This window comes from Ursus americanus, chromosome 13, assembly GCF_024610735.1.
Source record: "Ursus americanus isolate L20-20 chromosome 13, mUrsAme1.1.p, whole genome shotgun sequence".
In the NCBI taxonomy this organism is placed as follows: Eukaryota; Metazoa; Chordata; class Mammalia; order Carnivora; family Ursidae; genus Ursus; species Ursus americanus.
In genome coordinates, this window is record NC_142139.1 from 9,807,739 (window position 1) to 9,834,559 (window position 26,821).

The 26,821-nt window shown below is 35.5% G+C and overlaps 1 protein-coding gene across 1 annotated transcript in view; it reads right to left on the bottom strand.

Annotated features, from left to right (window-relative positions):
- NDST4 (N-deacetylase and N-sulfotransferase 4) overlaps positions 1-26,821 on the bottom strand; it is a 239,291-nt gene that overhangs the window by 78,405 nt on the left and 134,065 nt on the right. The window contains exons 4-5 of the mRNA XM_045798645.2: positions 15,549-15,734; positions 13,467-13,595 (exon numbers count right to left, since the gene is read on the bottom strand). Of these exons, the coding sequence (XP_045654601.1) occupies positions 13,467-13,595; positions 15,549-15,734 (315 nt within the window). The remainder of the gene's footprint in view (positions 1-13,466; positions 13,596-15,548; positions 15,735-26,821) is intronic.

The following is a 26,821-nucleotide window of genomic DNA, read 5'->3' on the forward strand; positions in this document are numbered from 1 at the left end:
TTGAACTCACCACCCTGAGATTGAGACTTGAGCTGAGATCAAGAATCAGACCCTTAAAAGACAGCCACCCTATTTAAAATAGCGTTCATCAAACTTTATCCAAATTTTGTTTTATGTTTATTTCTTCCACCAGTCTATGAGGACTGTACCCAGTTTTCTTATTTCTCTGATATACTAATAGCATTTAATAGGTGCTTATTGAATGAATCGAGGAGCCTACATCTTTGATGTGAGCACGGAACTCTGAAAGGCATATATGTCTCTGCAATTACAGAAACGTATTCAACCCTACAAGTGGATGGAGTACAGTTACTTCTGCGAAGATCACTTTCCCTCAAGGAGACAGATTTTCCCAAGTTATATTACTATTTTGACAGTTGTCTGACTAGGAGAGACAGCAAAATGTACTGTGAAAAGAGCGAGGGCCTTGGAACCTGACTTCCTATGTCAAACTTGCAGTTCTGCCTTCTCCTAGCTGCATGATACAAGATTAGTTAACTTCTTCTGGATAGTTTCCTCATTTAGAAAATAGAGATAATAGAGATAATAATAGCATCCACTTCATAGGGTTGTGAGAAGGATTACATGAGTTAATACACGTAAATCATTTAGAATATTAAATACAGTAAACACTGAATAAGTACTAGCTAGCTATTTACTATAAATAGAACAAAGAGTACTTCATCATATAAAAAATAATGGGTGTCAGTACTTGAGTGGGTATCGAAGATGGCTTGGATATCACAGGAATTTTTACAGATTTTACCTTCATATCTCAGATTTAGATTTGTGTTTCTTTATTTTATTTCACTTTTAGATTTTATTTATTTGACAGAGCGAGCAAGAGAGCACAAGCAGGGGAATTAGCAGGGAGAGGTAGAAGCAGGCTCCCCGCTGAGCAGGTAGCCCTATGAGGGGCTCAATCCCAGGACCCTGGGATCATGACCTGAACTGAAGGCAGATGCTTAACTGACTGAGCCGCTCAGGTGCCCCTAGATTTGTGTTTCTTAGGAAATTATTACTAGTTATGTTTTTCTAACTTTTGGCAGACATTTATGTAACCAGTTTGGTAAGATAAAATAAAATATCACTTTAAGTCAAATTTGCATAAACATTATAAAGCACTTCAAGTATACGTTGTTTCCCATAAAAATTACAAAATTACCTGTGTGTGCCAAAACAAACAAGCAGACAGTGGTCAAAATACAGCGTTGTTTTCAATTGCACATTAACATTTCAAATCTTTGGCTAAAGATCACTTCTAAAGCTCACAAAGACATCTATCCAGGAACATACAGTGGTTAACAATCAAGTGGTTGAGCGATCTCTATGCCACTCATATCCTCCCTGGACCCTCCTCCCCAACATAAATGTTGCTGGACTCGTGGAGCGAATGTGGAGTAGGTCCTTGGTTGTGTAAGGAAGGGGAAGAGAATTGGGGGAAAGAGACAGATGGTGAACACATAGGTCAACTACTCAGGAAGTAGTAGATGCCGTGGAAAAATAAGACATTTAAGTGATAGATGGTTACTGGGTGAAGGGCAGGCAACCACTCTCTGAGGAAGTGACATTTGACCTGAGACATGAGGGCAGAAGAAATCAGACTTATAAATTTCTGGAAGTCGCATTGATCCAAGCAAAGTACCAGAAGTACAAGGCCCTAATGGGCAAACAATCTTGGCATATCTAGACTACACAGCAATAAGGATGGTGTGGTTGGAGTGTAGAGGTGAAGGACAGAATGAAACTGGATTAGTGCAGAGAAGATGGCCAGGTCATGGCCCAGAACTTGAATTTTATTCTGAGATTAAATGAGAAGCCACTGGAGGGCTTTAAGAATGGCTGTAACATGCTTTGTTTTGCATTTAATAACATCATCCTGACTGCTCTTGGAATAGTCTGGATTCTGTGTGGCCAGAATGGTAGTAGTTGTCTGGGAGAGAGAATAATGGAGCCACTGTCTTATAGGCTCACTGTGGAGATGGAAAGAAAAAAAGCACTAATTGGGATATATTTTGGAAATAGGGTAGGCCGTACTTACTGATGGACTTATTCCTTCAACAGATATGTAATAGGACCTACTATGGGCACATCTTGTAAAAGTAATGTGTCCTGATGTTGCTGGGATTTGCCTGCTCACTAAAAAGTCATTTCCAAAACCATAATAATTCAACCAATGGTTCCTTGCACTGAAAGTCGCTATGGCTGTGCTTGCTTATAGATGGGCTTCTTTTTCAAAATCTAAATCACTAAAGATTCAAGAGTCATTATACGCTATAGCATATACTTGTTAAAGAAGCATTTGGCAAAAGATAGGATAAAAGCAACTTCAATTCAGGGCAATGTGATGTGTTTAAGTTTCTTTTTTATTTCTCTAAATAGCTCATAATTCCTAAACTCTGTGTTTATGAGCGTAACATCTCAGCCCATGTAGAAAGCTCTGCCTATATAGATTTGATTGCTTGAGCAAGTTGTTTAAGTGAACTACAGAATGGACTTCTGAAAAGAAATTTCAGGCGGATGGCAATTTTCAAGTCACATCTTTTATTCACATTTGATTTGAATGTGTACCTGTGTGTGAAAGAGAATTTAAGTGGATATAATAACAGCTTCAAGAAGGAACAAAATTCCACTAGTTACACTTTATACTTTGAATGCCATTATTGGATACCTTAAATCGTGTTAAAAGTGACAATTATAAATCAGGGAAACACTTCATGCTTGGAATCTTTTACATTGTTTAAGCTAGTAATTTTCACATAGTTCTAAAGGATGTTGGCAGTTGTGAACTTGCCGTTTACAAGAACACGACCTTTTCTTAAATCTTTTGGCTCCTTCTCTAGTTTTAGTTAATGTTTTCACAGAGGTAATTGAACGCTGACTGTTCTGTTAGGTGTGAAGTTCAATGGAGACAGATCTATAGGGTCAATGGTTGTGGACATGAAGAGTATCCTTTCCCTTTGTGATAAGTAATGAAATCCAGCCTTGAATTTTCCATTTAGTCTGTGGGATCGGGTTTTCTTATTTCGTTTGAGTTCAACTCATTCGTCTAAATTGTCTGTAATTATGTAACACTTGGGAAGGTCTTCCATTTTTCATATAATTAATTTTTATGTACTAAACACAGAGATGGCTATAATTCTATTTATTCCTCATTTGAGCAAAATTTCCACAATGGACAATGTTCACCATAATGTATTAAAAAAAGTATGGACCTAGTGTTTCCAGGAAACCTCTCTATTGTTAATAAGCGTAATACAATCAGCAACACTACAAAACCAAAAATGTTTGACAAAAACATCTGAAGTACTTCGGTAGACGCCAAAACCAAATTAAAAAAGCAGTCTTGCCTGGCCAGGCAAGCACTGCTTTTGATGACTCAATTTGTTTCACTGGAATAAAGAACGTTATCATTTGAAAATAGCTCAGAAAGCACAGTAAAATAACACAACCAAGAATGTTTTCAGAAGCAAAACATATAACGAACTAAAAGCGTTGGTAAAAAGAGAATGTCTTTATCTCCTGATTTATGTGTTCTAGCAGGGAGAAACAATCAAGCAAAATTCGAACTGTAAATAAACCCAGAGTTTATGGGCTGCTAACACCTCAAATATCACTTGATAATAAAAATGATATATACTTCTAGTTTTTCAAATAAGAATTCTATCCAAATTATGTACATTTTTTTCTGAAAAATCAAAGCACTTACTTTTTATCACATTTCATACTATCTGTATAAAACAGTAAGGGGACTAACATTATTTTCCCCATTTTTACAAACAGAGAAATTCTGAAGCATTAGGAATATTATAAGACTTGTTCTTATAATTAATAAAATTAATAAAATAAAACAAGATCTTTTGAATTTCGGTTACTAGGTAAGTTACATTCCTACAGCCTGATTTGATGAAAGAGAAAGAAATGGCTTTCCATTTTTTTCTTCTTTCAGCCCTTGACTCCTTCCCTTACTTTCCCTCCCCTTCCCTTTCTTCCTTTCCTTTCAGTATTCCTCCTCTCCTTTCCTTGTCCCCTCCCCCCTTCCTCTCCCCTTTCCTTTCTATTCCCTTGTTTCCCGTTCCCCTTCCTTTCCCTTTTCCTCTGACACAGCTCTAACGACTTGTGTGAAACAGCACATGGTAGACAGACACAGCTGTGATGCTCTAATGTTCATTTATGGGCTTATTCAATAAATACCTATTAAGCTGACACTTGATGCCTGGGGGTGTGTATAGCACAGGTGAGGAGGAGAATACTCACTAAACATGAAGATACCCACCGTGAGGGCCCAGGTGAGGAAGAGAGAGTAGAGATGAAATCTGAGGGATAAAGAGTGAGATGGAGGCGGGAAGTACTGTCGGCATAAGGAAGAGAGTATATACTAATGTCCTCTATATAGGACAGACCCTGAAATGTCAGCTATAATTACAAATAATGGTTAATATTTCATTCCTTCACTCCTTGCTCAAATTCCTTCCATTCCTATAACAGAATAATAATATTCAAACTGTTAACATGCCATACAAAACTTTTATGATCTTACTCTTACCTACTCTTAGACCTTTATCTTCATCTTGTACTCCTGCAAACCCCAAACGCTTAGTTTCCAAACTTGCAACAGCTATTTTACCCTATCTAACTTTCTATATCTCTTTTTTTTTGACTAGAAAACCTCCTACTGTACTCCCACTCCACAGCCCCACCATGCTACCTCATTTGTCTGATGAATCCCTGCTAATGCTCAGCTCACTCAAATATCAGGAGCACTAACTCCTCTGGGCAGAATTCCCACGCATTCCTTGACTCAGTTATGCACATGGATGGGTATCCACATGTTAGAACTATTTGGTGGTGTGATCGGGATGATCTTAAAAAATCAAATAAAAGAAGAAATGAAATGACTGAAATACAAATAGCATTGGGGGTTTGCCCTCTAAGCAACAAATGACAGTGTAATAGTTCATTATAAATTAAGCACCAGATTTCCCATTATATTTATCAATAATTCTTATATTTAAGATGAGGTCAATCTCAAATAAAAATCTAACAAATAAATATCAACTGAAACTAACTTTAGTGATAGAAATTTTTTGGCCATCTGCTGATAAGACTAGGGATAGAAATTATATGACTTTTTCTTTTCAGTTCCTCAATGGGTACCAGTAAGTTAAGTATTTACATAAATACTCATTATATCAGCATGTAGCCACTAATGGAAAACCGAGACTAAATAATTTGGTCTCCAGAAATTTAAAAAAAATATGAAAATACCAACATGTTCTAAGAGCGAGCTCATATTTTTATTTTCACATTATCTGACTCCTTGGAATAGCCAGGGGGAAATGAAGTAGGAATAAGCAAAGTGAAATAAAGTAAAGTGATACAAATGGTCTTTCTACTTCACTGTACTTCAAAATTAGAAAAAAATATGAAGAAAAGGAAACAAGATATATTGAAATACTTAGGTGTTACGTAATTTGTGAAAGAGATGATAAAATCAAGAATGAGGCGAAAACTCACAAACTGAGAAAAGCACACATTTTCAATTTTAGTTTTGGAAAGTCCTACAAAACCCACTTACCTTCCTACTATCCCACCAACCCACTAAGCCATATAAACAGTGATGCAGAGAGTTTTTTGTTTTTTTTTCTTATTACCACGGATTCACTGATTTTGCTTCCAAACTATCCCTGAATGTCAAGAGCTTTATGCACCTAATACTTCCATATTACAAGCTTCAAAATAAAGAAAGGGGAGAAAAGTTTTATCTATTGACTAACAACCACATAAATGGGAGGTTGTATTTTTTGCTGTTGAAAATTCATTTATGCTAAAGAGCTATTCTACCACCTTTCATAACATGCTTTGGGAAAACTAAATTATCCAGTTATGCTAGATGAAATAGACTTCCCCAATAAAATATTGCTGTTTTCATTTATTTTTCTAGGGAAACAAAATTGAAAAAACCAATGCAATTTTATGGATTTGTTCATGGTCTAGAAATATATATATGAATGTAAATTATATTCCATCAGGATCTGTAGCAACCATTGCATTAGAAAGAAGCATGTCTACACAATCATAGTAACCTTTCTCTTATCTGATGAAGAGAGAGCCCAGGTTTAGGAGACAAAAATATTCTGTTCTAATTTCTGTGTAAATCCTACTGTGGAAAATTAAACAAAAACTGAACTACCCCCCAAATTAAAAAAGAGCAAAATTTCTTCACATTCTCTAGTTCCTTGTACTAACGCTGATCCTGATTTTCGGTGTGAATAGAAAGAATAATATCATACATGGTGAGGCCACGGATCTTAGGTGACTCCAGATTTTACAAAGTCCCTGCTGTGAGTGTGAATCACTTCAGAAGTGGTGATTTATGTCCCTTTGTAAAGGTTAGTCCTGCAAATCTTTAAGAGAAAAAAAAAAAACAACAACAACAGATAAAGGGAAAAAATAAGAGGTGACTGTAGATCTTTCAGTGAGTGGAAATAGAATTTTCCACAATCTATATACTCTACAGGGGTCCATTCTCACAGTTGGTGGCTGTTCTTCCAGGCTCTATGCCCCACAGCTCCCAGTAACACTAATTGCTTCAAAATCCCTGCCTAGATAAGAAGCAGTTAGAAGTCAACTTTATTTATTTATTTATTTATTTATTTATTTATTTATTTATTTATTTAAAATAAACAGTGCTGGAACACATGTAAAAATCTCCTGTGACGCTGATTTAGAATTCTTAATATATTATTTTGTAAAGAAGTATATTTTGACAGAATATGTAATTGCTTTGTTCTACATGAAATATTGTTGGATTGTCCCAATTTTCTATAAAGCACGGCATTTATAGGAAATCAAAATCAAGATCATCAAAGAATACTTGGATATCTTGATATCAGTAATCAGTAATTCTTTATAATCTGCTCTAAAATAGACTTGGGATGTTTCTTGCGTTTTCTATTGTGCTGCACATAAAATATGTTTCTGGGAATTATCTTACATATCTGATTCTGTATTATTTCAGTGCTAAAAGAACTTAAAGTTTGGTTCAGGCCATTCATGTTGATGTTTTCCTATGCCTTATAGCTGTCTTTACTCTACTTTGTCTTAAGAGCCAACACTAATCCAGAATGTACTGCACCTGCTATTAGATTCCACAAACGTGGAGATTGATATACACGAAGAAGGAAAGCTCATTAAGCAGCCTCGGTGTATGAAAGTTCGGCAGACAGCACATGGAGAAGTATATCATTGCAGTTCCATTATACTCTACTGTCAATTTCAAGTACACCGCTCTTTCAGGCTCATATTTTTTCTTCACCTGAATTTGCAGTTGGCCAAAATACAGGCAAGGGTTAGTGAGTCTAGACAGTGCTTTGAACTTTGGAAAACACAGATTTCTTGGCTCCAGCACTCCCATTTGAAAACATCCCAGAATCTGAACATTTTTAAGCGTATCTGCTAAGAAACTTACAAAATTCTATTTTCATATTGTTCTTTGTGTAGCACAAAATTAAAATGAGTTTAAAAAATTAAATCCAGTAGAATATACTCATTTTGAGCTTTTATCGTTACTGGTGACACCATCTGATAAGACTCTAGACTTCCTTTATTATTGTCAGTTGCTGCATATTTTATAGGGTAGTGTCTCGACTTGAATGATGGTGGGTTACCTGGTATAAGCTGTTTCACCTCATACATGATTAAATTATATTTCTTCCTGTCTGAACAAAGATTATATTGAAAATACAGGAAGGATTCGGCACCAGGGAAATACATGTTAGTATTTGACAAGTGTGGAGCAGTGCAGGAAAATATCAATATGTGATGAGGTCATGATAGAATCTAAGAAAAATAGGAGGAAGTTCTCCGAATGTTAAGTGGACAGATGCCTAGCTATTCTTTTGAAATGCCATTCAAATGGCCCTCATATCATTTAATTTCCAATTGCTAGATTCATTTGGGGAAAACAAGTTGGTATCGAAGGAAATTAACAAACCCTGTTCTTTGCAGTTTGCTAAATCAAAAGATCTAACGCACAACAGTAACGGGAATTCATATGTGAGTCAAGATGTAAAAATATATTCTGATTTGTATTTTCTGTTTTATGGTAGATTAGAAAATTCTGACTTATTTAATTTATTTTTATTTTTTCCAAGTTTGTTTATTTTAATAATTTCTACACACAACATGGGGCTCAAACTCATGACCCCAAGACCAAGTGTCCCACACTTCTTCTGACTGAGTCAGCCAGGCATTCCAGAAAATAATGACATATTTTAAAATGTGCATAGAAGCAGGATGCCAGATAGAGTTACAAAAACAAACAAACAAACAAAACAAACCCCCCCCCAAAAAAAACCCTCTTGAAAATACATAAAGAAAAAATATCAGAGACTTTTGAGTACACAAATGATACAGGTCTATTCTAGAGGGGACAATACAAAATAACGTGAATCCCTAAATCAGAAGCTAGACAACAAAACTGCCCTGGTCTTGGTGTGGTTTATGCTCCTCACCCCTCCCCTTTTGTAATATGATACCATTCTTTAAAAAATATTAAAGCACAATTAACACACAATGGTACGTTAGTTTCGGCTGTACACATATGATTAGACAGCCTATATGCTCTGCTATGCTCACCGCAAGTAGAGCTACCATCTGTCACTATACAATGCTAACATAACATCATTGCCTGTATTGCCTATGCTGTGCCTTTCATCCCCATGACTTATTGATTCCATAATTGGAAGTCTGTGCCTCTTATTCTTCTTCACCCACTTTGTCCATCCCCCACCCTCCCTACCCAGGGCAAGACCAGTTTGTTCTGTGTATTTTTGGGTCCATTTCTGCAGAAAGGATTGTGTCTTTTTGACTGCAGAACAGAGTTGTGGAAGTTATAAACCAAAAAAAAAAAAAAAAAAAAGACATATGTGGAACTTTTCAAGGTTATTTAATTCAGTTCCCTTCCTTTAGGCAGATGAACTACCAAGGCAATAAGAAAGAACTTTACAGTTGTTGATTCTATTTTAAAGTACTCTAGAGAGTGAGATTCCAGGACATTCCCTCATATACTTTTTCCAGCATTTATTAGCCTCATAGGATGTTTACATACAAATGAATCCAGACACTACCAATCTATTCAAAATCGTTCTGCAAAATCTAGCAGTAATATTTCTTTCACTATACTGATGATGGGAATTTTTTTTTTCTTCTCAATACGTTTCCCTTAATACACCCACCACTGAATTACTTTCCATTTTGTCTCATTCTCATATTTGTATACATGTTGATAAGTTACTCTTTTTTCTTCTCCTCTGACCTTACAGAGTATAACCAATTTATAATGCTGGTTTGTAATATTTAAAATTAAACCTACTTTATATATTTTAATGTTTTACAGTGAAAGAGATATACCCCAGGTCTAGTTGAGTAAGGATAGAATCACGGATTTTTAGCATCAAATGAGATATTAAAGAAATAGATTCCATATTCCTACAACATTTCTGTTTGGGCAACCCCAATGACAAGGAACTTAATATGTCATGATGCAGCCCATAAAATTTTCTGGAAGATTTAATCTACCCTTATATAATATTTATCCTTATATAATGCTGGAATTAAACCACTGTTTTCTTTGAAAATAATTTTGGATGTTTGCATTTTTTCCCGTTAAATTTCATCTTGCTAGATTTGGTCTATCATTCTAATGAGCTAAGAAAAACTGGATAGTCACATTATCTGGAGTATTTACCATCACCACTAGCTTTGTGTCATGTCATGTTCTCTATACCCTTATTCATCCATTCATCAACAGACAAAAAACCCAATGCTACAAACAGAAATCTGTACACCATTTAACAAATCCACAGAGAAAATTACCATACAAGAAATATGTCATATATGTGACTATTATAGTGTTTCTGTGATGTGAAAGTATAGATCATTGATGATCTACATCAATGAAAAAACAAATTAAAGCTAGATTGGTCTTAAATCTTTAGAGTTTATGCTAATACTAGTGATCACTTATCCTACTTACAAGTCCTCACCAAAATCACTTTTCCACATTACAAGTCAGTTGGAATAGTAGGTAGAGGAAATGGTCATCTCCAGGTGATTTCATGAATGTTGAGTCTTCCTACTAAATACTTATTTTCACAAGGGACTTTGGTATCTAAAATAATGCAATCATAGACCTCTCTGTTGGGAACTGGCTCCATTAGAATATAAATATTCTTAGAGTTAACATATTAATTAACTCATATCAATAGCATACCTTCACATCAATGAACTTTCAGATGTTTTTTTGAGCATGATTTTGGTGAAAGAGTAAAGAGATTCTTTTTACTCTGACAAAAAATTAATTGATGGCTAGAGAAAAAGAATAGATCAAAGGGGAGGGCTGGGTGTCAGTATGTATTTCTTTTTTTGGCTTTCTTCTTTCCTCACTCCATTCCCATAAACCCATTCCTAGCCAGACTTGCTGGAACCATCTAACCTGAAACTGTAGTTAAGCATCCTATTTCTTTTCTCCATACCAGTGTATTGATCATAGCCCATCACCTAAAGGTGCTCTCTATTCATAATAAGACACATGCACAAAAAACTTCAAAGCTTACATTCCAAGCTTCTTCATTCATCATTTCCTCCTCTCTTGCAGTGTGGTCTATTTTATTTCATTCACATTAAGTCTCTCATTTGGTGTGGTAGTTAATCTATGTGTCATGTTGACTGGGCCCCAGAATGACCAGATATTTGCTCAAATATTATTTTGGGTGTGTCTGTGAGGGTGTTTTGGATGACAGTAACAATTCAATTGGTCAACTGAGTAAAGCAGATTGTTCTCCCTAATGTGGATGGACCTCATACAATCGGTTGAAGGCCTGAATAGAACAAAAAGGCTCACCATCCTGTGAGTAACAGAGAACTCCTGATTGATGGTATTTGAGCTAGAATATTGTTTGTTTGTTTTCTTGCCCTCAGATTTGGATTGAAACATTGGCTCTTCCTGGGTCTCAATATTGCCAACCTTTACACTGGAACTACACCATAAACTCTCCTGATTTTCAGGCCTAAGGTAAGTCCTTAGGACTTGTACTAGAACTAGACCATCAGCTCTTCTGGGTCTACAGCTTGCCAACTGCAGATTTTGAAACCTGTCAACCTATATAATCACAAGAGAAAATTCCTTATAATAAATCTCTCTAACTCCCTCCCATTCCCCACCCTTCTGGTTCTGTTTCTTTGGAGAACCCTGACAAACACATCTTGTAACCTCTGCCTACACAGGTCTGGAATTAATCCCCATTTTGATGGGTACCACCAGATGCTGCCTGCTGTCTGTCTCCCTAGAGAGCCAATGAGTATTATTTCCCTAGATTGCTTATGGGTGTACACTACCCATGTTTTAAGCAACACTGTTCCTTAATTTCACATCTTTGTGGGCCACTATTTGCCAGATACAGGCTTCGTATTACCATACTTTATGATGTCCTATGTTATCCACACTAATGACCATCTAGCATTGTTCTTTTTGTTGTGTCTATCCAGGTCTCTCTCCTTTACCCATGTTCAGAGTTTGAGTTCACCATCAATTCACAATGATAAAGCAAGCACAGTTGTGAATGAATACAAGAAGCCTCCTGAAACTTCCCTCTTCCACTGTTACATTTCGCCTGTAATTAAAATTGAACTGTGTAACAGTTTTAATGTTTTTGAGCAAGGTTTACAGTAGTTAGTGTTGTTTTGTGAGTTCATAAGTTTGGTAGAAATACTAGATGCCAAATAGTCTTCTATTTTATTTAAAGAACCAACTGTAAGTCTCCGAATGATCCTTTATGAGGGATATGGTACTAAATTCAAAAGTAAAAAAAAAGAAAAAGTTTTAAACCCATCTGTTTAATGACAAGTAGGCAGACATTCAGATAATTTATAGCAATAGCAATCAGATCTGGGGGCAAGAGTTTTAGGGGAGGCAATCATTAGTGCTCTGATGCTTATCCACTTCCATTAGGAAATGGTTAGAACAGGTTTGGGGTCAAGAGTGGAGCCCTGGAATGAAAAAGGTATGAAAAAAATGACCCTTGCCTTTGTGGAGATCAAATTCTCAACTAGTGAAGAAAGGGGTAAACAAAAAGGTTTTCCACATTTGCTTTCATTAACATTCACATGCGCACCTCAATTTCAAAAAAAAAAAAATACTTACAGAATATCCTGATATCTTCTAAGTGTTTTTAAGAGTTTGAATTATACACAAACATTGGAATATCTCAGATTTATGTCCAAAAGGGATACCTTTGAGACACATTGAAGATTATCTAGCTCAACTAGCTTGTTTTACAGAAGAGCAAGCAAGCTCTGAGAAATGGATTATTGCAAAAGATCGTAGAGCATCCAAGCTGTTCGCCAGAATAGTGCCACCCCAACGCAACAGACGTTGTTTAAATTATGTTTTGTTTTCAATAACTATGCCATTTGAGGGGAAGGTTTTTTGATTATTCATATTTATTTATACTTAAAGCATTTGAACCCTCACTTCCCTACTCCTTTAATCCAATTTACAAGTTTTCATTTTTTACACAATGTAAGTTTTTATTTAATTTCTTCCAGAATTTAAAACACCATAGAAAAATTATCTGAATAATTCATTTTAAACATACCTTTACCACAGACAACTGAGCTGTCATTTTGTTTAATGCATGAATCTTTCTCTGAGTATGAAAATTTGCTACATTAAACAAGGTGGGCATAGCATACAACCCACTACTTCATATTTTTTGTGTGCACTCAGATATGAAAGAGGAGATGCTTTTGTAAGACCTCAGAAATGGAACATTTATGGGAGAAAAATCAGAAAGCTGAAATAATTTCAACATTATCAAATTATAACATATCCCCAGCTTGATCTACTTTTACACACATAAAAGGAAATAAAATTGTAAACCTTTGAAAGATAAAAGGACACAATTAAAGAAAAAAGGGTCAAATTCTCCATTTTGATTCTGAATAAAATTAGTGGAGATTTTAAAACTAGGCCTCAGATTCAATGTGATTTTACCCCGTGATCATCTTTAGAGACTGAATTGTGTGCCTACTGAGATCTTGAGCCAGAAGCAAACTCAACTTATGGACAAAATATGCATTCACTGATGACATTGTGAATGTTAATTTTTGGGCTAGGGAACTAAGTATTATGTCTTTACTACAATTCAAGAATAGAAGTCAGCCCTGAGATGTTATATTACATTTAGTTGTTCATATGCTTCTTAACAAATCTGTGTTTTTCTTGATTGAAAATCATAAAAATTAAAAATCAAATTTGAATAACTTGGAGATGTAGTCTAATTTCCTTCTAGTAGGGCTAGAATTTCCAACTATTCTTGTGAAAGGATTGGCAATAGAAACAAAACAAAACACATATTTGAAAATTCTCGTGTTATTATAAAAAGCATAAATAGAGTACATACTGGGTTTAGAAGGATTGTGAGGAAAAGTTCACCTCCTCTGATACTTTTATCCAATTCTTGGGGTCCTCCTGGATATTCTTTGTAGAAAATAGTGTGGGTGAACAGCCCGCAGGTCTGTCGAGGGAGGACCTGAGGAAAAGAGGGGGAAGCAGCACACCTGTTACTTAAGAGCTCCCCCACTGCCTCATGACCTCAGAGTCTGCAAATTATCATTTCCCATTGGAGTTTCCTTGGCTACTAAAGCCAAATCTTACTGAAATCAAGACCTGGTATTGTTAGGTATATAATTATGTAAATATTATTATATATAATTATGTATATAATAATATAAATATTATATATATATATAATTATGTAAATATTAAGGAGTTGCCAAATCAAAGCTATAGGACATATAGGCTAAAGCATTTTCACGAAGTGCTATAAATCTCACCCACTAGCTGAGTTATGTTAAAGGACTGGCAAAAAATAAGAGCCTTCTTAGGATTAATCTAATTCAAATATAGAGATTCCCCAAAGTTACATTTTTCATGGTATTAACCATTACTCTCCTTGCTTCTGAAATCCAATCTTACATGGTACTCAGTTTCTAAGATTCGAAACAGTCCATTTTTATCACTTCTTCCACTTTTATAAATTTTGTTTTTACTACACTCTGATTTTAAATTTTAATCACAGTAGTAGTCAAACCATTTAATGACTGCTTCTGGCACATTCTGTGGTTAATTCTGTTATAAATTTGAATGCTCAACAGAGAAAGCAAATAAGTAATTTTATTTCAAAAGTTGATTTTGAATAATAAACTGCTTATAATCTAATGGAAAAATGCATCCAGTTGAACAGAGTAACTATAATTTTATCTATTCTTTGCTTAATTTCTGTAATAGTTTGTATTAAATTCAAACTAAATGAATGCATGTAATATTGGTTAAAATGAATGTTTTTATTTTATAATAGTCAAATGTCCATGTAACTCAATAAAGGGAAAATGGTATTTTCACTCTAATTCAAAATTATATAAGAGCGATTCCTTCTATACCTCCTGGATTTTTATTAATGTCAGTACCACTATTTGCATAATTAATAGCTCCATTTAAGTCTGAGGCTTTTTAAGGTCTTCTAGTACTGGCTGTGGTTAGGCATATGTGTTAGTGCGTTTTCTTTGGTTTTAGATAGTTATTAGATAGATAGATAGATGATTGATAGATAGATAGATAGATAGATAGATAGATAGATAGTTCTAATAACAATCTGAACAATGGATTGGGAAGATGTAAATATTTAAAATAAGGAGAAGAGTTTATAGATCCTTGCTATGATCTAGGCAATTGATAATGAGAACATAACCTAAGCCACTGGAATTAGAGATGGACATTTTAAGATGGGCTATTTTATTTCAAAGTGAAGAATACCATATTTTTTCATTCCAATGAATATTTATAAAATCCCAGGAAAAATTCATTTGATTCTATTCTCATTTATAGAAACTGATACACCATTGTTGCATCAGATTATTATTATTATTTTCAATCAATATATCAGAAAAAAATATATATCTACCTCCATTTTTATAGAATGCAAGGAAAAGAAAGAATAAGAAAACAATATCCCAAGATACTCTTAAGTGTCTGAAAACCAAAATAAACTGAGTAGATAAACTTAGTTTTCAGATGCTATTTGTTTGATTCTGTCTGTTGATAATGTAGTGATTTGGGAACTATTTTCTTGATCTATGGACTGACACTGTGCCTGGGAAACTCTCAAAATTACTACCCAAACAAAAAGGCAAGCAGAAACTCCAAGAAGTATAAGGTCCCCAGATAAAACTTCAATTGAGAAATTGTATGGATGATTTATTTGAAATTTATTCTCAGGATTTTGAGCTTGTCTTGGATTTGGCAAAACCACCCACAGCTTATGAAGCAAGCCACTAGCCAAACAATGTGTTAATGTGTGACCAGTTACCACCATGGTATGTTAGGAACTTATGGTATCATGTTAGAGAGCTCTGAAGTTATGTCTTGTATTTATTCCACACATAGGTATTTAGAGCCTTCATTATACACAGCAGTATATGCTCACCATGATGTTATTGTGAATGAAGCCCTTTCGGTACCGTGCAGGTTTCAAATGTGGATATTCTTCAGTGCTGGTGACCTGAATACCCCAGACCTTCTTCCAAGCTTCGTACAACTGAATATGAACTGGGTAGACTCCTGAGTGATGTGGCGCCACTGCGTAGCCCATGTTGATAGGTATTCCATGTTCCTAAAAGAAAACGAGAACATCACATGGAGTGGGGTCAACTGAATCCAATTAAAATTGTTTCCATAAACATTATTTAGTAGACATTGAATTCTACGCTAAGTACAAGAAATCTAAAACTAACATAGAGCTTTGTCTTTCAGCAGCTCATAATCTTATAGAACTTTGATGGTCTCATAGAAATAGTAAATACTTCAGCATGTGGTATGTGGGTGAGTTTAATTCTGAATTTTGAATACAGAAAGTTTTGGAGGAAAAGCAGTACACTTGAGCATGTGCCAAATATGAGAAATGGAAGAGCAGGCTGTGTGTGTGTTTGTGTTTGTGTTTGTGTGTGTGTGTGTGTGTGTGTGTGTGTGTGTGTAACTTTGAAGATGACCAGAAAGGTAAGTATGAACTATAAAGTAATGAGCTTTTACTGTTAACTGGGGGATTTGGAATAAATTCCATTTAAATAGTGTAGATAAGGAAGTTCTCTGAGCATGGAGGGACATGATCTGCTCTAGGATATTGGAAAAAGGACCTAGTGACAACATGTTAAGATGAACTAAACGTGGGGAGGAAACTAATTAAGGCTGTGCATTTGGAAGTTACTGCAATGGTGCAGAGTAGAGGGAACAGATTAGGCTAGGCTGATGATTGGCGATCCAATTAAAAGCCCAGGGGACAAATGTCATATGATACCCAGCAATGTTTTGGATACAGAGAATAAAGGAAAAGCAAAATTAAGTTTCTTCCCTTGGTTTTGGTTCCTAGCAGCTCAATTTACTTATAAAACATACACTTTACTATGAGATGCTTGCCTTGGGTAAACAGTTGAGTCTAAAGGAAAACAAATACAAATTTAAAATAAGAAAATGGAAAAAAGTGGTTGAAGAATGATATTATATTGCAAGTTACATGATACAGATCTGCAGTTTTCTAATTTCTCCTTTTTTATATTCATCCCTTTAAATGTTCATCTGCCTTATAGGACTCCTTCTAGGATTGAATTTCATCAATGAAGTTATAAATGATAGTGTACAGTATTATATGAAAGTTGATTGAATCAATAAACAGAACACAGAAGTGTAGACAATTGCCATTTATATTCTCCATTATATGGCCCACGACATAGGAAAATAATTCAGTCTGGCATAATAAGCAAATGGTGAATGGATCAAATATCTATAGTGCCTAAATCACATGCCACACTCAGTTCAGAAGATGGGCCCTAAATATTTTTCAAGGATCCATCATTTTTCCTTTCATGGAATGACTCTCATCGTATAGCCAAATTTACCTCTCTTTCACCAAGACAATGTATTTTCTAACATCTATTACAAGAAATGACTCTGTAGAAAGACTGTATTGTGAAATCAATGCTATAAAATGAGCTGGAGTCTTTTTCTAGGCACTGGGGAAAATTCATTTCTTGGTGTGTGTAGAAGAAAAATACATTTTCCAGCTTCTATTTTCAATACAAGGCAGGGTTGGAAAAGTCCAGTAACAAAACTACTTGGAAGCTACCAGAGGGGCAGGACAGCTACTATTATTTTGACACATCACTGGGGGACATGTATGGGGAAGAGCCTTAGCTCTCTTGGCTTAGTTCCATGTTGCCCAGTGAATCATCATCACAAAGCATTCGGAGGATCGGTATCATTGGGTAACCAGTGTGGATGCACTGGGAATGAGATACAGATGAACTTCCTCATGGGAGGAATATAGTGTTGAGGGTGTTCAAAGCCTTCTATGTGGCAAATAGAACTCCTGTGCCTGATGTTTAGAGAAGTACTCCTGATTTGCAAGAAAAGAGAAACAATCTGTTATACCCTCATTACTTTTTCGTGATTCATATAGAGTTTTGTAATAGTCTTGTCTTATTTGCAAAATAACAGTGTATGAATCCTAATAATCTATACTGATCACTGTCCTAGTCCTCATTTTCTATCCCTGTATAATATATTATTCCAAATTTGGGACTAAGAACATTAGATAAGTATGTAAATGTCCTAGAAACAAAAGGGTGAAAAATAAAATCATGAAGAAAACTGAAATATCAAACAACTGTATCTCCTCTGGAAAAAAAAAAGACATTTCAATTTTGACAGGTAGTAAAATGAATTGTAGAACTTTCATGAAAAACCAGAAGGTAAAAAGCAATTGATTTAGTGAGTAGGAAGGAAGGGGCAGTAAAAGGATTTTATTATATTTATTGATTTCTGGGGGCTCAATGTTATACTGCTCATAAGGTCATCTTATCACACTGACAACCAGAGTTCAATCAAAATAGTAAATCACACTAGATAATTATGAGTTTATGCTTTTCAATCTAAATGATAACACAAAATGAAAAGTATTTCCCTAAAAACTCTTTTTCTGTTATCAAGAGGCTTGCTGAACTAGAAACCTTCATTCTTTATTGTCCAGAGCTTAAAACACCCTTCACAGAGATTTGGTCAACTAAAAAGTGAACTAAACTATACAAGATCACAAAAATTAAAAAATTTAAAAGACTTGCTAACGTGAATAAAGGAAGCATTTGAAACTAGAAATAAAGTGACAGAATAAGCTAACTCCAATATGGCATTTATTATTTATTAAAACAACGTCTCTTATAGAACCCAAGATTTCTAGATATTATGGTATTGACACTACAAATATTTAGTTTAACTTGATTAAATCTTCCCAGTTACATTATGTTCTCAGTTGACTAGGAAATGAGGTAATGTGGTAATTTACAGACTATATAAAAATAGGGTTGCCATTTTTCAAAACCTAGAGTAAAATAAAATGCATTTAGCACTAAACATCTAATAGTAACTGAAATGACCTCATTTAATTTTCTTTGATCGTTTCTACTGATCGTATCTGCTTGCAGTTACTAAATACCTAGTATTCATGAAGTGTTTTCACGTTTATGTCTAACGAGATTCTCATAATTGTCCTGTGAGGTGGCCTGGATGTTACTATCAAATGTGGAAACTGAGGCTCAGGGAAGGCAAATGACTTGCTCATGTTGCTCAATATTAAAGTTAAAATTATAACCAAGTCTTGCAAATTCATGGATTTTTCATTTGCTTTTCTACTAAGTTGCTACTACTGTGACCCCTGCTCAACCCAACCCCAGTTAATGATTGGAAGCACTTTATAGACAAAGAGAATTGACTTCAATATGTATTTCTGAACTGGAACTCCTATCCACTTGGAGTGGTTTTCACTTGGAGAGATTGTAAAGCAAAATTCTACATTTCCCAAACTGCTCTGCAGCTATTGTTTTTTATACAAACACAATTCAGCCAATTAGAAGTACTCAGGACATATTTCAGAAGGCAGTAGGTGGGCAAATGCTAAAGTGTGGCAGCTCCTGGCCCCTGTTGCTGACACATGAGGTCATGAAAACAGGAAGCTTTCCTGAAGCAGTATTTGGTGCCCAATTGCAGGGAGGCAGTGGAAGCTTATTGCTTCTGCTGGAGCTCCAGTGGCAGCTCTTGAAGTGGCTGTTCCCCTAGGGAAACAGTTCTGTCTGGCTTTGTGAGTCCCCTGAGAAATACAGCGCAGAATCTGCTCCATCAGCTCTTCTAAAGTTTTTGGAAGTACTTAAATAGCTGAATAAAATCTCCCCCTGTTTAAAATAACTCTAAGTGACTTCTGCCTTTACTATGGAATCCTGACTGATACAGGTAGTTTTTGCCCTTTTGTAATAAGTATAAAACATTGAAAGGGTTCATGCGAGATGTCAGTAGTTTGAATTCTAGGAAAACAGAGGAAAAGTTTGCTAAAGCACTGCTCAATATTTCTTCAAGAAAACTCATTGATATATGGCAAACACCTGTTTGTCTAGTTAGATAATCTCATTTAATAATGTAAGATGTATGACTGTTTAATTTTATGTACTGGTCAGCCAGTGGTAATGTACAGAGAAAATAAATATGAGACCATTTTACTTAATAAATACCACAGGTATTTAACATAGGCCAACATGTGGTGAAACTGTATAATGTAGGTAACATAAAGAAGGTATGGCAGGTAGGTAACAAATTCTATTGAAGGAACGTTGCTCCAGTGGACTAATCTGGATGACCACGAGTGCCTCTGTGCCAACATGCATTGCAATATTCCTTCATAATGCTAACCACATACTAACAAACGGGCAAAGAGATCTGTAGGCATCGTGTACAAAGGTAGAAAGGCCACAAGTTGAGCATGAGCAGCACTTCGGTGTTGCATTTTGTCATCAGTCACTGTAGATACTTTTTAGAAGACCTGATACACCATAGGGAGCCAGAGATAAAAAGGAGAAAAATGGGCTCATGGCCATATAGGAGATTCCTAGATCTCCCACAAATAGTTGGACAGAAACCTGAAGAGTAGATAGAGGTCTTGATACAGGAATGATTAAGAGCCAGACAAATGGTATTTTTCCTATTATTATGTCCTTATGTTTGCACTTCAGGAGATATTGCTTGTGAAACCAGCCCACAATAAATTTAGGATAGTTTTATATCCCCAGCACTTAACAACACACCTAGTACATTGTTGGTATTGAATAAATATTTTTAAAGAAAGTGATAAGTAAAAAAATGTTATTAAATAAATTAATCATAATAAATGAATATAAAAGGAAAACAATAAAATAATGACTGCATATATGAATATACTTCATTTTATTCAGTAACAATATAATGCATTAAACAGTATCCTGTTGAACTTAAAAGTATTGATTCGTACTCCTATATACACAACTTCTAGGGAGCAGCACTCTTGCTAAAGAAAACAGATCTCATTATCTATTTTTCCTTTTAATAAGGACTTGGAATCATATTGTCAACTTTGACAATGACCCTAGGATTATTGATTTTCCACTCTGTTTTGGGAACTGAAATTGTCTTCTGTTTTCATAAGTGATAAAAGCAATGACTGTGTGACCCTGGAAATTGGCTGGGTCAATCCTGACACTTTTTGGACTGTAGCCTAGTAAATGGTGACAAATCTCTGGAGAGCTCTGTGTTACAAATGGATTTTTCTTTTGAAAGAGAAATAGCATAGCAGTGGTGTTGCTTCTTTAGTGTGAACTTTCCGATCCTAAGTGAGCTATTTTGAGCAATTGAGACTCGTCCCTTTAATATTCTTTATCCTGCTGAACATCTGCTTTGCTGCTTAAATGGAACTAACAGAAAAACCAAAGTTTTCATTCACATTGTATGATATGCAGTATATTAGGCATTTGCATTGTTAATTTTTGTGGTTAGAATTCTTACTTTATTGACAATCAAAATGTTCAATACATTTAGGTTCATTAATTTTCTTTATTCAATACATATTTATTACATACATGATGTATTAGAAACCATTCTAGGTGCTGAAAATATATCAATCAGCAAAACAAACAGAGATCCTTGCCATCAGGAAGCATATATTTTAATGGGATGAGACCAAGATTACACAAAATATGTAGGTAAGTTGTACGATATATTAGAAGATGCTAAGAGCTACGGAGAGAAATAAAGCAGAGAAAAGGGGAGGTTGAAAGGGTATGGGTTACAATATTAAATAGATTATTCAGGAGGGCTTCCTAGAGAAGGTAATATTTTGAATCAAGGTCTGAAGTTGTGAGGAATTAAGCCATACAGATAACTTGGGGAAGAAGTGACAGTACCTACATTGCTCTGAGTTAAAACTCCTCAGGTATTTTTCAGGAAGAATAAGAATTCAATTGTTTTTTGAGTGGAATTAGCAAGGGGGAAAGTCACAAGAGGGGATGTCAAGAGTCAGGGTTGCTGCAAATAACCTTACAAGTTATTTACTGAGCATCTCCAGAGGGCACTATTCACATTGGACATGATGCAGCATCACTGCAGAGAAGGAATAGGTGTGGATCATTTAGGTCCTGGATATATTGTGGAGCCACAGGATTGGATGAATGATTGAATAGAAAACATGAGAGAAATGCTCAACTAGCAGGATAGGGTTTCCAAGTGAGACTGGGAAGTTAAAAAATTAAACAGGTTTTGGGGAGAAAGATAGGACATATGTTTGACATTAGACATCCAACTGGGTAGGTCAGGTAAGAAGTCAAATAAACAAGTTTAGGATTCAGAGGAGAGAGTTCATCTGGAGATCAAAATTTGGTGAGTTATCAATACATAAATTTTATTTAGAGTCAGTCATAAGACTCATTAGGATCATCAACAGAATGAATGCATAAATAGAGAAGTCTAAGGCTAGATCTTTGGGGCATTTATCATTACATAGTCAGGGAGAAGAGGAGAACTCCAGGAAATATACCGAGAAAGAGTATCTCAAGTGAGATCAGAGGAATACTGGAATCCACAACAAAATGAGAGCCAAATGAAGAAGACGTTTGATAAAAGAGTCTTTGAATGTCAAGTGCTGCTAATTGATGAAATAAAATGAGAAACTAAGAATTGCCCATTGGTTTTACTACTGGATGTGCACTGGTGAACTGGGTAAGAGTTCAGATGGACAGGTGAAGCAAAAGCACATCAGAATGGATTTAAGAGAGAATGGGAGGATCTGCAATGGTGACAGTGAGTATTAACAACTATTTCAAGAAGTTTTGTTAAAATGGAGAGTCTAGAAATGGTGCTGTAGTAGGAGGGAGCAGCAAACCTAAGCACAGGATTACCTAAAGATGGGAGTAATAGCAGTATGTTTGTACAAAGAGGGAAATGATTTAGGAGAGAGGGGAGAATTGCTCGAATAATGCTCTTGAACAGTTGGAATGGTGTGGATTGAGTGCAAAAGTGGAGAATTTGGCCTTTGTGTTTCTAGTTCCTTTATTCATCATTATTCATCATTTCCAAGCCAAGATTGTGTGCTTCCCTCATGGGATGCCAGTCCACAATTTGTATTTATGTCATTATTAACACAGCTTATGTTAATAAGTGGTACGAACATATTCCACAAGCTTTTACTAAATAATTATAGCCACTGAGTAACTGTCTGTAAAAATTATTATAACTATATATTTTTTCTGTGACTATGTTAAAATCATACCTTTTATCATATTTTCTTTTTGTTATCATCATGTTGAAGGGGTAGTTGTAGTAATGGGAGCATGCGGAAGTTTTCCTCTTTTTTTAAAAGATTTTGCTTATTTATTTTGAGAGAGAGAGAGACAGAGTGCAATCGAGAGAAAGTGCATGAGTGGGGGTGGGGGGGAGGCATAGAGGAAGAGGGACAAGCAGACTCCCCACTGAACAGGGAGACTGATGATGGGCTTGATCCCAGGATCTGGGATCATGATCTGAGCCAAAGGCAGATGCTTAACTGACTGAGCTACCCAGGCACCCCGGAAGTTCTAATTTATTGGAATCAGGAACCTTCTAATTTATTGATTTTTTTTTCAGTGAAATAAGGTCATCAGCTGAGAATGAAGATGGGTGCAGATGTGGGCAGTTTGCAGAGAGGATGCAAGAGCGGTCTAGGAGAATAGGATGATGAACAAAGTGAGGATTTGCAGTGTAACTTCTGGGAAGTTTGAGGGTCTGCTTGAGGTCTGTGGTCAAGGTTTTAAAGTGAGAAAAGTCAAATGTTGGCCCCAGCCAAACATTCAGTTTCAGGGGTACAGGCATAGACTAGGTGGAGATTTGGATCCAAACAAGGTGGAGGCTTTGCAGTATGATGAACCAAGAAGTACAAAGGAGTTCAGGGTCTATTCAAGGGAATGCTTATGCCAATTGTCTCTTGAAATAAGCAGAATAAGGAGGAAAGCAAGAACCTGAGAAGAGTGAAGGGTGGCAGAGATGTGGTATGAGAATATCTCGTGAAATGCCAGACTGCATTTCAGTACCTTTCTACCTTCATTGATGCCTCCGCTACATGGAAAGATTTAGTTCTATATTTAATTTAGGAGCAAGAGAAGCAGTACCAGATATCAAGTATTTAAAACTTCTCACAATGCCTTTAGCCTTAAAGAAATGATAACATTAAAGATTCTTAGATGTGTTAAGAGTCAGACGGAAACAAGAATAGTATTATCCATCCCATTATGGCACCATTCCTATAGTTACTGTAAGCAGATACATGCGAAAAGAAGGTACTCAAAATAATTTTGATTAATACAAATTACACTATCTTCACAATATGTTTCATTTGTAATTTTATCTCAACTAAATAATATACCTAATTCATCTTGCCATATCTTCTCTCCATTCTTAGTACCTCAAGAATTTATACACATTGTATATTAGATATTTTTAAAAATTTATTATTATTATTACTATTATTATTATTATATCCTCTGATTGCCAATGTTCATGGAATAAAGCACTATTTTAGGTGGGATGGCTAGGGTGTGTGTGTGTGTGTGTGTGTGTGTGTATGTGTGTTATGTGAGGTAGATATGTTGAAGAGGGCAACTTGCACTTTTTAAGGCTGGCTAGAATGCCCTTGATTTTCTGATTTTGAACACATTTCCAAACCTTTTGGGTGATTACACAATTATATAGCCGATGGGCTGGAATCAGTAATTTAAACACATTACTTTGCAGATATAGATTTGCATAAACTATTACTTTCTCTGAGCAATGGAATATATTTCTAATATTATTTTTGAGTACAGCTGAGATTTCTCTTAGGAGTCATTTTTTCCCCTTGATGTCACCTTAATGCATTTATGGAAAAATGCGTTAAACATTTGGTATAGGCATGTGCCATCTCTCAGGTTGTTAATTCCTACTCCTACCTCCAAAATACAGGGTCTTATTACATTTTAAAATCCTTCTGTGACATCCTGTGCCTTCTTTAAGAGTTAAAATGTTCATATCTGTGATTGTTTCCAATATTGGAGAACCTTTACTACCATGTAAAATAGATTAAATTTCACTACACAAAAAGTAAGTTTATGTTAATAAATGGTACCTATATATTAATAAAAAAGCCCTTAAATTACGATCACTTAAGTAACTGCCTATTCAGATGATTACATTATTATACTTTTCTGTAGATATGTTGACATGTTTCAGATCAAAATCATACCAAAATATTATATTTCCATTTTGTTATCATCATGTTAAAGAGATACCATATTTGGAAATCAAAGCATTGATACAGTTAGCATCTCAAAACAGCCTGACTTCAAGCACTCTAATTCTCCTGGATTATCAGTCAATTTTAGCTCTCTCCACTGTCAGCATGCTTGGAAACAGTTTCTCATAGTCCCAAATTGCTCAAGTTACTGCAGATACGACTGCAGGTGACCGAAGTGTCAACTATAAAGAGGTAATCATGGAATGATGAAAATGTTCAGCCACTACAGATAAAATAGGAAAGAAACGATCATGTTGAAAGAATTTTTCAAATTGAAAAAGGCAAAAGAGGAAAAAAAAGAAAAATAGATGGTAACAAGCACCTTTGATGGATTATCCAATTTAAATAGGGTTTACTTGGTATAGCAGGAGTTAAGTAAAAAAAAAAAAAAATTCTTGAAAATCTTGGCTCTTGATTATTTCATAGTCATTTAATAATTAAAAACAAGTTTGGTCAGTGAAGCAGTTAAATTAAAATCTGTCAGTGAAAGTTAATTATGCTATTATTGACCATTCTAAGAATCTACTCACAAAACTGTCTTGATTGATAAAAGGCATAAAACCTGTTACAAAGGCTTCTTAAAAAGTTTTGGGCTGTTATGTTCAGGGAATTCTACATTCCTTTGGAGGATCTGCAAATTTTAGACAGTGGGGCGATTTGAAGGTAGGCGAATGTCAAAACAGCTGAAGAGGAAAAGCGCAATGTGAAAGCGTTGTGTAGGGAATGGGTTCAAACTCTGTACCCAAAGACAAAAATGAAAACAAGAAACAGTGGCTTAAAAAAGAGAAGAGCTTACTTAAGTAATGGGAATTTGGGAGATAAGCAGTTAGTTCAGAGGTTCAAGAATGACGGAAGTGAGGTCTCTTATTCTCTCAGCCTTTCCTTCACAGTTTTAAGATGCTGTCTTAGTTTTAGCCAATAGGATCAAATACAAGGCAAAATAAAGGAGCAAAGGCAAAGGGTAGGAGGGCAAGCCTCAGCTGTATCTAACCCGCTTTCCTGGAGCCTCATACCACAACTTATGCTTATATCTAAATGGCCAGAAATATGTTAATGGTCTCCTACCTGAAACCAAAGGTGGAAAATCAGTCCTTTCACCAGACACGTGGCTCCACAAGCAAACTGTGGGTTCGTTCAGTAAGGAAGAATGTAAAGAATGGGTACTGAGTATGCATTTAGAAGTGACAACCAAGGACTAAAGACATCTGTTCCCTGAAATGAGAATGCAGAAATGAGAATGCCCATGTCCTATTGCTAAGCGGTTCACTTCCTAATCTTATGTACAAAAGGCACACAAGAAGAATGATCCAGAAGGTTATAGAAGAACAACAAATTAGAGTACATTAATTAGGAACATTGGGAGATGATAGAAGAATCTGGAGAATTAGTGTTTCAAATGGTATAAAGAGTTCTATGCAAAAGTGATCAGAACGGTTGGATTTAGGTCTCTGAGGCCCTGAGGCCTAGAGTATAAAGTTCCTGCATGTTCTGGCCCTGCATGAGCTGCTCAGGCTCATCTCCTAATTCCCAGTTCAAAGCTTGCTCTGACACCAAATCAATTTCTTCTTCCTTTCCTCAACATTTTATGATCTTTTTGGAGATTCATAAAGGTACGAATTACCAGAAGTGTATTTTACATTCTACAATTTGCACAGTTCTAAGGACACAGGAGGTTACCAATAATCACTGATGGATAAATGTGCGTTAATTACGGATTCATGGAATACTGTTCATCATTATGATTGCAATTTGATATACTTTCCTCTGGATCATTACGTGTGTGGGTCACAGTTTGACAAACTTGTACTCTGAAGAGCTATGTAGTAAATATTTTAGACTTGGGCAGCAACGTAATGCCTCTGTCATATATTTTTCTTTGTTTGTTTGTTTTTTACAATCCTTTAAAAATGTAAAACCAATCCTTAGTACACCAACCATATAAAAACAGACTGCAAGCCAAATCCCACAGGCGGTAGTTTCCAGACCCACTGATGGGCTGTTGCTGAAGCAATATATATTTTACTAGAAGAGTGGAACACATTTTTCAGGGATTA